Here is a 12,614-nt window from a genome sequence, read left to right on the forward strand (position 1 = left end):
TCTTGCAATGACAGGCACTTCTATCCCAAACAAACAAACAGAAGAGAGCAGCGTTTCCCTTTATCAAAATAGTCAAGGAAGTTGAGAGTCATGTTAGACTAGTAAATTAAAGAGAGAGAGTGTTTTTAAGAATGTTTTTTGGTGGGGGTGCGTTTGTTTTTGTTTTGTATTTCCTCTCTTTCTTGAGCTATCCTTTACATGCTGTATTCTTTCCTGCAATTTACAAAGTTAACCTTCAAAACTGAAGCCTCTGCAGGGACAGTTTACAGTCAGTACTTTAAGAATTTAAAAAAAAAAAAAATCAAGCAATTATAGTGAAAGCATATGCAATACACAACAATTTACCATTTACAAAGGATTACTCTATGGTAAGATGTTTCTAACAGGATTCTTGGGGGATGAGGAGGGGAAGGTTGTTTGGAGCTTTTTCTTTTTGACAAAATTATAATAAAATCCTCTCTTCATAAATAGTTAAATATAGTGAATAGACAAACCTGACCGCTCCAAGCACAATACAGGTTACATATCAAACTCCAGTTGTGGTTGATCATGCAGTCTAAAATCCTGAACTGGGCCATGCCTGCCTATAGCGCAGATTGCTTCTCTGCTCTGACTCAGCTTTTGTCCGTATGGTACTGAACAGCATCAGAGCTATGCAGTGATGAGATTCAGGAACAAGGACTTTCCCCTCCCTCCCCCATCTGTCAAGTCAGCAAGATAGCAAATTGGCAGAACTGTTTAGTATACTTAATATATATTCTGGTACATCTAAATTATACATTCTTAGAAAAAAGGAATGGGGTGGCAGAAACAAGATAATTTTAAGAAATCTCACTAGAATAAATCCTGAGAGGTTCTCTCATTTGTTCGTTTTGTCTACTAAAAAAAGTCTGAATGTATCAGCCTTCTGGCTATGACAAATCATATCTAATTTAACAACATGTATGTATTCAAACATTTTTTAAAATTCAAACAATAGTGACAAGCTTTTTGTGAGCTCAGGGAACCTTAAATTCCAATACTGTTGTTTTAAACCTAGCAGAATAGTCACCAACCTTAGAAACTCAAAATATACTCAGTTTTAAAAAAATCCTTTTACTTATCCCAGATTTCTCCTTCATACAGTTGAATAGCAGCCTCCCTAGTAAATCATCAAGTGGTACTCACTGGCTCCAAAGGGTACCCAAGTTCTCCATAGCTAGAAGGATGGTGGCTGCCATGTTGCCAGAGAATGAGAAAATCTCAGAGTTTTGATAAATTGAAAGATATGGAAAAAGGAAATTGTTAAATGCAGCTGTAGCAACCAAGCAGACTGATGATAACCACAATTGTTGGGCAACTACCACAGGCAACCATGCATCTTTACTGTTCCTTTTATGCTTTTAAAGAAAGTCGACCCTGCATCTACTCTTCTCCCTTCAAGTTTGAAAATGGAAAAAAAGAGAACACATCCAATTAGTTCTCTACAGAAACTTTAGCTTTTGAAAGATTTTTATCTGAATAGGTTGAAAGGGTTTTGAAACAACCAAAATATTTTCGCAGAGATTTAAACAGCACCGGTAAAGACCAACAGGTTTTAAGTAAAGAACTAGGAGGAAATGAAAAGACACAGATTATTAAACTCAATCAACAGTGGCTCAAGAAACCTTAAAACCAAAATGCTGAATGTGCATTTCAGTTTCCCAATATGCCTACGAAGAGGGCATGTAAAAAACCTATTTGAAGCTGGTAAGCCAAGAAAACATGAAGAGTCAGTCTTGTAGAAATGGCGTCCTCTGTTCAGGCCACATTTAGTTGTCTCCAACCCCAGTTCTTCCCTCATTAGGAAAGCATATGAAGAGATCGGGGTCAACATTCTCTTATAGCTCCATTGCATTGTCTTAAGGAAGAATCCCTGTGCCTGGCCGAGGACTGCTTTATCTAAATATTAAACATGAAGAGCTGCAGGGACAGATTCACCCTGTGGTTTAGCAGAAGCCATAGCTATGAGAAAGAGAACCAATGGGATCAAAGCAGGGTCCATGAAAATATATGTCAAGAAGAGATTTATGCTTCAGAGCCAAGAAAAAAAAGCTTAGCTGAATGGTAGCTGGCACTTTGTACACAAGATTATAGATGTGGCCTTACTTAGTACACTAAAATACTCCATTCTGATTTCTAAACTTGAGAGCATTGGTAGGCAACACCTGAGTTCAGGCAAGCACCCGTTCATCACTTTTTCAGAAGCACCAAGATTACCATGGCTGAGGTCTTTCTGACAGAAGTCTGTCCAGATCTATGACAGGAAGCATATGGGGCATAGATTATATAGCACCCTGAAAATTGCTGGGTATGAAATGTTTTTAGCACTAAAAAACCCAGCCATGTGTACTAGACTGCAGGATGGCATGGCACTACAAGAATTACAGCCCCTTACTGCTATCTTTTTAGGTTTTGGTGCACATTGGTGTTTTTTGTCAAAGCCATCATAAGTGCTTCTGGGAAAAGTATAGAGGAAGAGGAGGAAAAAGCTAAAGGTTTGGGTGCATAAGTTCTTTAGAAACCTTCTGTATCTATTTAACAGCCTATGCAGACAGGAGGCTAGAAACAATGTCCCACTTAGCAACTATTGCTAGGTGGGACAAGTTTACATTTCCAGATGACAGACATCATAGCCAGTCCAAGTTCTGAGAAAACCTGGAGGAAGATTTTGGGAAGGTCCTTCTAGAAGTGAAGTTACTGCAAAAAGAAGCCAAGAGCGAAGGAGGCAGGACAGTTAGGGAATAAATGCTGAAGTGAGAAAGAAATTAGAATTTTAAAATAGTGACAAAGAGGGATGCTAGCAGGGGGAAAACTTACTGCAGCTGTTAAAAATCTTTGCTGAAATATGGCCTATTGCACATAATGAATACTGCAGGGAAAATGCTATCAATTTAGATTTTCTGGGTGCCTGGGGGACTTGATGTTTTCTTTTTTCCTCCCCCCAGATTACTTTGTACAATATTTTCTTTTGTTTTTTGCTGTCATTAGTCTCCTCGTTATCGCTTTATGGTTTCCTCTTTTAAATTGCACCTTTTATTTTAAATTTCATAGGCTACTTATCATCTAGGCCCTTGGGTTTTCCCCCAGTCCTCCACATTCCTCCCCACTTTCCCCTTATTTGGATCTGCCCTCCTACTTTCATATCAAATCTTGTTGAATACTCAAGCACTGTATAACATGAAAAAGTTTAGTTCAAGGGTTAGACTTGTCCCAACTGCATTGGCGAACTCCGAAAACTAGATAAATAACTCTCCTTAACTTATCACTCTTTGGCATCTCTTTTGAAATCTGTTTTCAACTCAATTGAAAATTGAACTATCAGATTCCTATGCAGCATTGATACCTAGACACTTCAGTTATTTCTCCAAGAGGTTCTTAAATACAGTGAATTTAACTCAATGTCAATATATAGCTGTAGGGTGAAACTTACAAAAGAAATGAGAATTGGCCTATTTAAGCTCCCATTGAAGTCAATGCTAAAACTCCAATTTACTTCAACAGGAGAGGAGTTAGGACAGGGGTGGCCAACCTGTGGCTCTGGAGCCACATGCAGCTCTTCAGAAGTTAATATGCGGCTCCTTGTATAGGCACCGACTCCAGGGCTGGAGCTACAGGCGCCAACTTTCCAATGTGCCAGAGGGTGCTCACTGCTCAACCCCTGGCTCTGCCCCCACTCCACCCCTTCCCGCCCCCTCCCCTGAGCATGCCGTGCCCTCGCTCCTCCCACTCTGAGCCTCCTGCATGCCACAAAACAGCTGATTGAGAGGTGTGGGGAGGGAGGGGGAAGCACTGATTAGCAGGGCTGCCAGTGGGTGGGAGGTGCTGGGAGCGGGATGGGAGAGCTGATGGGGGGCTGCTGACTTATTACTGTGGCTCTTTAGCAAGGTACATTGGTAAATTCTGGCTCCTTCTCAGGCTCAGGTTGGCCACCCCTGAGTTAGGACAACACAGAGCTTTTGTGAGTCCCATCCATAACATGCTGAAGTCCAGGTGGGAGGTAAGGAACTACAGTGATAGATAGATCTAAACAGACAGTAAGTTATATTAACTGCTTCAAACTCAAAACAAAACAACTTTCCCCCACTGCCATATCCTAAAAAAATAAATAAAAAAACACATCAGTTAAATGTGTGGGAAAAAAAATCAGCCTGCGTTTCGTAAGCCCTTGCTGGCCACCTCTAACTCACCAATACTTGTTTTCTTCACCTTGTCCCCAACAGATTGAGAGTCATTCACAAGATACAGGTGAACTGAAACTAACCAGTATGTAGTTCCCTGATTCTTATCTCCGTCTTTTTTCAAATACACATGTAATGTCTCACCAAACCTTGTACCTCTGGAAAGATGGGTTTTTTTTAATTTTTTCTATCTGTAGTTCCTATTGGCATGGCAACTACTCACACAGAATAAATTAACAAAGCCACCTTTAAATGATCGCTCATATACTGGAGTGTCACTCTCTCACTTTAACAGATCAAGAGTTAATCCTGCCCTGAAAAAGTTATCAATACAAAAACAAATCAAACCTGAGTGATCTGCATTGTGAACTAATTTTAATTTTTAAAATGTGCAGAATTTTTGATTGGGTGGAGAGAGAATTTTGGGTATAAAGTCCTAGGTCAACATGATCTAGGAAGAATTCACATTGCTATAGACTGACCCGTTCAGATGACACAAGGATCAACACTGTTATGCTCCAGAGGGCAGAATATCTAACACTCCTTGCCCAAAGAGAGGGAAGATGATATTCGAGTGCCCAGACTCCAGCAGGAGTTTTAAAGAGGACTTCTCTGCTGAGTAGAAGGGTGTGAACTTAAAAGAAAGTTGGGTAATAGAAGGTCACTTATGACACACAGGAGAAACCACTGTTTGATTATGTTCTTAGGTCCAAATCCTGCATTTTACAAAAAGTTGTGGGTAAACACTTGCACAAGTGCAGAGACCCACTCACTTCTAGGGGCTCTCCATGCAGATTCAGAGATCTGTCCATGTGTTATAAATTGCAGGCTTGCGGCCTAATTGTTCTGAGGGGAGTAAATGTAAATACAGAAATAAATAAAATCAATCAAGGTAAATTCTGTTTCCTGAAACTTAGGATTCAAGGACTTCAGCAGTGGTAGTCTATTCTAGATCAAAAGCATAAGCTATCAATAATATCTAAAAACTGACGAACAAAGGATAGTATCAGCCTTAGGTCTAGACTCCAGGAGGTTAAAAAGGACAGCAAAGATTAGGCAGGATTTTCCTAAGAGAACCTTTCACAGTATGCCTATCACTTATCTAACCTTTCATCGGAACTTCTATAAATGGTAATACTAGTCTTATATTTACAGAAAGAGGGTCTTGTGACACTTCTTGGGGCACCCGAGGCTGAAAGTTATCTTGTTACCATCTGTCTCCCCCATGAGGCAGTCTTTGCTGTGCTAGCTGGATGTTAGCTCCCCACCACAACAACCTTGTTACCCACTCCAATAAGCTCTTCTGGTTTACACCAGTCCGGTCTTTGGCCTGATCTACACTGCTGCTTAAGTCAATGTAAGTTATGTTGCTTAGAGGTGTGAAAAAAATCACCCCCTGAACAACGTAGCTTACATCAACCTAACAGTGTCTACACCGTGCTATGTTGGCCGGAGAGGGAGGTGGAGTACTGAAGTCAACAGAAGAGTGCTCTCCCATCGACTCATCGCATCTTCACCAGACCCACTAAATTGACACGGCTGCACTGAACGCAGCAGCGCCAACTTAGCGTGCAGTATAGACAAGCCCTGTCTCGCCCAGGTCAACAACAGATGCACTCCCGCCCCAAGTCCCTTCAAAGTGTCCCCCGTGGTATCCAGCCCCATCATCACTGACTGTCCACAGAAATCCCAGATCCTCTGTTCCCAAAGGAACAGTGTACAAACACTTTACCAAATTTTACCTTTTACCACCATTCCTGTATTACGAACTGCACCCAAGTTAAATTTTCTTTTGTTTTATAACTGAAGAAAGAACAGAGATGCAAATAAAAACCAGTGGGAGATGGGAACAAATGGTTGCAAATAAAACAAAATAAAAATATGCTTTCCTGAGAATAAACTTATCTACAGTAGAACCTAAAAGATACAAACACCAGAGTTACAGAATTACCGGTCAACCAGAGATTAGGCAGCAGCAAAGACCAACCCCTCCCCCCCCCCGCCACACACACAGCAAGGACTGTACTGCTTCAGGGCTTCAGTCACAGGGGGTTGGAGCTGCAGCCATGGGGGAGGTCAGGGTTCCGGGCCAGAGTGGGGGTTGTATGGGGCTTCTGACCCTTAGGAGCACCAGGACTCAGGGTTTTAGACCCAGTGGGAGTGCTGGGGCTTGGGGCTTCAGCCCCGCGACTCTGCTGGAATGCCAGGGCTCAGGACTTTAGCTATGAGGGGAGTGCTTGTTTCAGCCCAAGCGCTCCCCCCGTAGCTAAAGCCCCGAGCCCCAGTGAGCCCCTACCCCTGCTGAAACCAGGAGCAGAGCCATGGGGAGCCGCAAGCCCCCCACGGGGCAGAACCCAGGAACAGAGCTGCAGGGCTGAAGCCCCAGCGCTCCCCCCGGGTCTAAAGTCCAGTGCTCCTGCAGGGCAGAAGCCCTGTGCCCCAAGAGTCAGAACCCACACACACACCCCTATGGCCGAAGTCTAACATCTTGTTCAGAATTACAGAACATTTCAGAGTTACGAACAACCTCCATTCCTGAAGTGTCCATAACTCAGAGGTTCTATTGTAACAAATTATATCCTTCTTTAGACAGGACGATCTCTCAAACATTCTTCCCAGCATTTTCAACCAAGTCTGGCTGAGATCCCTTTTTCATGAAGCAAACCCACTAGGTTATACCCCTTAAAGTTCATTATCCTTACTTATAAGCAAGGTTCTCACCTGCTTGTTAACTTCTTCCTGTAAATTTCCTCTGAAGATTTCACACTCCTTCATTAGCATTCAGCTCAGACTGTAAAGGGATGCCCATTGTGAACTATAAATACTTAGCTGACATGTAAATAGACATTTCTTGCCTGAAGAAAACCAGCTTTTTATCTTTCTAGTGACCAGTCCCAAGTCTCAGACATTAAGAACAGTTTTCAGTAACACACACACACTCCTTACACAACATCCGTACCTGGCATGCAACATTTGGATGACACATGTGACACAGGCTTTCATTAGAGACCTTATACAACATCCACTGGGCTCACCCAAAGGATCCCTGTAGCCCCATCTACCCCTGTGCCCTCTGCCAGTTGGCATCCAGAGGTCTGTGTGTCACAGGATGTTCATCCTGAAGGATTTCAAAACAGATGTACATATTCTACACAGGGATCAATTCAGCCAGCCACATGGAGTGAAATGTGGCAATTGGAGTGAATAATACAGTTTCCAAATGGAAACTGCTGGGGAAGGTTAGGTAGGAAAAATGTAATTGACGTTGGAACTACCCAGAACATCAGTGTCAACCATCCCTACTTCTACAAAAGATGTCACTGGATCACTAATTGACCAAACCGTCAGGATCAGCAGTAACTCAGAGACAAGTAGCACCTATTAAATAATACGTAGCCTTCATAGAATGCTTCCACTCAGAGACCTCTGCTACAGCTAAACCTGGCAGCACACACCTACCACCTTAGATTATCTTATTTATGGAGTGATTGGTTAACTGGCAACAACTGAATGGTCAGATCTGGGCAACCAATTATCTCCCCTACACCTTTTAGCTCATAAACAGGAGGGTTTGAGAAATATTCAACTAATACTGCTGATGTAAACCAGACTCTGTACTACTGTCCTGTTTTGCTGAATCTATTTGGAGATGCACTCTTGTTCTGGTTTGAAGACCTCCTAGTCAAAGTTGCAGTGTATATGCAATTTTGAAGTGAGGCTGAATGAGCCATTCTGATAGCACACTGGGGAAAGGGAAGGCCTACCTGTCACTTTTCATGGTAAAGCATGCCAGGGAAGGGGAGAAATGTGAGGCCTTTATAATACAGGCTCCTCTTTCTCAGGCAATTGTAGGGAAGACAGCCCCAAGTGAGGAAGTGGTGTCTGCTTGTGTGTGCGCGCGCCCTAAAAGGCAAAATCCCTGGACAGGCTCATCTATTTTTACAGCTTTGGGACTCTGACTTTACTTCTATATTGGGAATGTTCTTGGGATATCACTTTGAGGAACTGGCCTCTATGTTAGTCATGGTTGAGTCTTATGGTGTAATCAACATATTGATTTTAAGAAAAACATCTGCATGGTTCTGTGGTTGGCAGGGGCATCCCAAAACGGAACTTTTGCCATTGAAGTGGAATTGCAGAATATTGATGAGTTTGGTCCCGTAACTGGGTTTTGTATGTCATCGTCTCAATACATAGTAAACAAACAAAAAATAGCCACAATAATATACAGTACTTTAGTCCCTATTCTAGACCTCCAACATTAGTTTCCATCAGGAGCAGTCTGTTAAACCCACACCTAACAACTAAGGGAGGGGAACAGGGCGGAAATCTGATTATACCATAAAAACAGCTGAAAGAAGACAACTTGAAAAGGAAGTTGAAACCTTCTTCTACATTAATTTTATGATAAATTAAAACTAATGTTAACAATTTAAAGAAATAAATGAAGCACTTCCCCCGGGTGTACTCCCCCAGCCAGATTTTAAAACTTACAGGTCTACTACTGTATACTGCATGTAAAAAAAGAGACAGAACTAAAGGAAGAGTAAAAAAAATTGACACTGTCACCAACATTAATGAAAGATGATTGGTCAAAATGAGAACCAACCAGATAATGGCTACAAGTGCCCAAACTGGGAAAAGAACATTTATACTTTAATGTTATTCATTCCACACTTAAAAAGAAGACTTAAGAATTGTGTGTCAGTTTCCCAAGATGCCATTCAACAGTGCCAAGTGTAATATGACAAAGATGGCCCCTTGTCATTTGCTCATACAATGAAAATAAAATGAAAAGACTGGTCCTTTCCCAAGATGCACTCATTATAAGCTTCTGACTTAAGTGTTCAGGACACTCAACTTTAGTTCTCTCTCAATAACTTTTAGAACCATCATAAAGCACACTGTGAAAGTTCAAAAAAATTTCTGCACTAGCCATCAGCCTCATGGTTGCCTGGCTTAAAGAGGTCTGATGCCTGAACTTCCCTAATGACACTCAGTACTCTCAGGCACATTCTCCAATTGCATCTAACTACCATTAGTATATTGAAATATGAACGGAGCACAAGGACAACTTTAATTTAAAAGCAAAAACCTCACACAAAAAAGGACTTTAGAGAGGAATTAAACCTACAAAAGCAACTAAAGAAGATTTTGGAGGTACTTGACAAGACAGAGGCTGATAATGCTACTATCATAGTCTCCGTGGAAATCTGTCTGAATTAAAGAGAAAGCTAGACTCACATAAGAACAAAACAGAAAAATGATCCAGAGAAACTATGAAATCCAATCCCCCCAGAAAAGTTCATATAAGTTGAATATAGTACAGGAAGAAGAGGCTGAAATATGGACTGATGGAATGTAATTCTGACTTTCTTCCCTCTAGCACAGAAATTTTGATCTACAAGCTTCAGCCACAAATCAATGTATCTGAAGGAAATTAAGTGACAGCTTGTTATATAAAATGGTGGGAAACTGTGGAATCAAGTCACATATGGCAGGCAAGTTAAATTCAGAATTTAACTTATTTTTTAAGACACACACAACCCTGTATTCTTGACCATCCAGCTCAGCAACTTTTGAGCCTGTTTGTAGCTTGATCCAAACTTTGTAATTGGCGGAGTACTGAAAAAAGGAAATCAGGTAATAAAGATTGCTCAGTTTCTAACATCTGATGGAAGAGTGGTACTGCTCACTAGTTAGAGTGGGGTCTCCATTCTTGCAGTTCTGTAAGTAAGGTTCTCATTTTACACAATGTGTGTACCTTTTTATGTTTGAGAAATAAATATGCTTATGCAGTGAATCACTTGGTATGCATTTTGTGTTGAACTTCATAAAAGCTTGCACTTTTTTTTTTAAAACCACAATTTCTGCATTATCCTATAAACAGAGCTATCATCAATAGCTATTTGAAAGGTAAAATTTGGGCAAAATGAGGCTACCCATGTGCTTGCCACCATTAGCCCTCAGCGATTATGTTACACCCATTCTCAGACTGCTTCAATGGCTCATTATTTGCTTTGATGAAGAATTCAGGATATTGAAATTAATCTGTAAAGGCTTACGGCTTGGATCCTGGCTAAGGAAATACCTCTCCCAATGTACTGTCAAAACATGCGGTCAGCTGAAGTATTGCTAACCATCTCTAGATTTTAACCTCAGAGGGCTGGTTGGTTGCAGTCTGTTCACAGTGAAAGGTTCTTGAGTTTCCTGCTCCATTCGTCAGACATTTTTGAGTCTACTGACTTCAGACAGTAGTCTGAGAAAAGAGGAGTGTTTTACATAATACCTGAAGTGTGGCTGGGTGATGGGTTCGTTTAGTTTATGTCATGGAAGAAAAGGGACAGGCAAAGAGAAGAGTCAGCTTTTTGCTGACTATCATGGAAAAGCATGATATGGATGCATTTTATAAAATAAAAAAGTTAACAATACATGTTAAGTGCAAGGAGGTCTCATAAAAAACACAGGATTCTGCAATGTGTAAACCCTTGTAAGTGAGCTTGCAAAATAGCATTATGGTTGCTATGAAAACCCCACCTAAATTTCCTAACCAACTTGTGCTTAAATACATTAAAAAGCAAGGAAATTGGGGGGGAAATGCAATCATTGATATTTTAAAGCAAAACAATAAGAATAAGCAAAACTCAAAATGATTATTGCCAGCATACATAAGTCTAACTGTACTACAGTATTTCAATTTAAAATAAATCATATTAAAACTGGTAAGTGGGTTACCCTGTGTGTTTATTAGATCTCACACTCTTAAGATTTCATACACTCTGGGGGGTTTTGTGACCTGCCATACTACAACACTGAAAATTTTGAATGGGGACCACCCTTGAAAAGCAGCTAAACCGATTGAGCCCCTCCTGATGCCAGCTGGAGGGAAGAAAAGTTGAGTTTTTAAAAATAAATCAAGGTATCGGGCCACAAAAAGTAATTCAGGTTTTTTAAACTAGTGAAAAGTGCCCTTTCCTTTCTCCCCACCCCCCAAATGTTGGACAGCCTACTGAGTGGCAGGAAGATGACACAATGAATGAAGAGCACATTGTCAAGCCTTACAGGTAAACTGCAAAAACCAAAAGGTGGTCGTCTAGTCTTAAACTACAAGAAACATTTTTCTCTTTTTTACTTGAATGCCTGGCAAGACCCTGTTTACCTCCCCTCCCCCCCAGCCCCATGTCACACTTTGCATCACCACTAACATCTATTGAAGTATATCAAGCACAACTCCCTACTCTGCTTTAGGCATTAACAATAGCACAAGAAAAGCAAAGACCTAAACTTGGGTCCTGGCAGTATTAAAAAAGCTATCAGTCAATTTTTTAACCTTATAATTTCAGAAAAGCAGGTTTTTTCCCCAATGTGTGTGGGGGTGTTTTTAAAGAAAAAACACAGATCATTATAAAAACACATGTTAAAATGAAATTGACCATCTGGAGGGTAAATTCATGTCTGTAATTTTATGAAATCTAAAATGGAGCCATCTGCACTATAGTTTTAACTATATATTTTAATATATATAGTAACTACGTTTCAAAATGTGTAAGTGTCAAAAATAACCTCAAGAGTGCCAAAGACATCAGTCACAAATTCAGAGCACAATTATATAAGAATATGGAATGCTTAAAGAAATGTACATGTACAAAACAGCAAAAACTAGACCAGATTTGGAGATGTGACTATTATTCATTCAATATGCTGAAAAACAGAATACACTGTAAAGCCAGTTAATTCCCCTCTCTCTTGCTCACTCAGCTTCAGTCACTGTTTTCTGTCTGTGCCAAAATCTGCCCTGCAGCTTATATACCTATGTATCGGGACTGAACCATGTTCTAAACTGCAGTCACTTTCATCTATAAACAATTTTTTTAAGAAAACACTTGTAATTTTATTCTCTTTTAAAATAGCATTTAAATATAATAAGAAAACCAGAATAAAAAATTGTTTAAGTTGAAAAATGTAAATCAGCTATTGCTCATCAGTAAAAGGGTTACAACAAGGTCATTTTCCAATTTTAACATAACTGAAGAGGAGAACGTCTAGAAGTAAGGCAATTTGGATGTCAAGCTTTTTTAAATGATTTTTACTTTTCTGCTCATAAACCAATGACAGTAGTGCTATTTTCCTTTTTGGACTCCTATAAATGACCCCTACAAAATATTACTTTAACACAGAGCTCATTTTGACTCCTGCAGCTCCTCCAACAATCCGCAGCAAGAAAGAATTAAAGAAACAGCCTGAACAACTGCATTCCACTGCTGTAATCCTGACTCCAATTTTCATTTCAAGGAAAACAAAAAGGTATTCATAATTTTCCCCACTATGTTCCCATTCCTATACTGATGCGCACATGCACACCCACCAACCCACCCCAGGGCCAGGAATTAAAATAAGCAGTAAACAAAATACTCT

At 40.4% G+C, this 12,614-nt stretch overlaps 1 protein-coding gene across 4 annotated transcripts in view; it reads right to left on the reverse strand.

Annotated features, from left to right (window-relative positions):
• Nucleotides 1-12,614, reverse strand: part of ARHGAP21 (Rho GTPase activating protein 21) — a 187,756-nt gene that overhangs the window by 135,980 nt on the left and 39,162 nt on the right. Inside the window, exon 1 of one of the 4 annotated variants that reach the window (XM_048837868.2) lies at nucleotides 495-596. The exons of the other annotated variants lie outside the window; for them this stretch is intronic. Coding sequence (XP_048693825.1) covers nucleotides 495-578 — 84 coding nt within the window. The 5' untranslated portion in view covers nucleotides 579-596. Of the gene's footprint in view, nucleotides 1-494; nucleotides 597-12,614 lie in introns of those variants that run through there. 4 annotated transcript variants of the gene reach the window in all.

Source organism: Caretta caretta, chromosome 2, assembly GCF_965140235.1.
Source record: "Caretta caretta isolate rCarCar2 chromosome 2, rCarCar1.hap1, whole genome shotgun sequence".
Classification (NCBI taxonomy): domain Eukaryota; kingdom Metazoa; phylum Chordata; order Testudines; family Cheloniidae; genus Caretta; species Caretta caretta.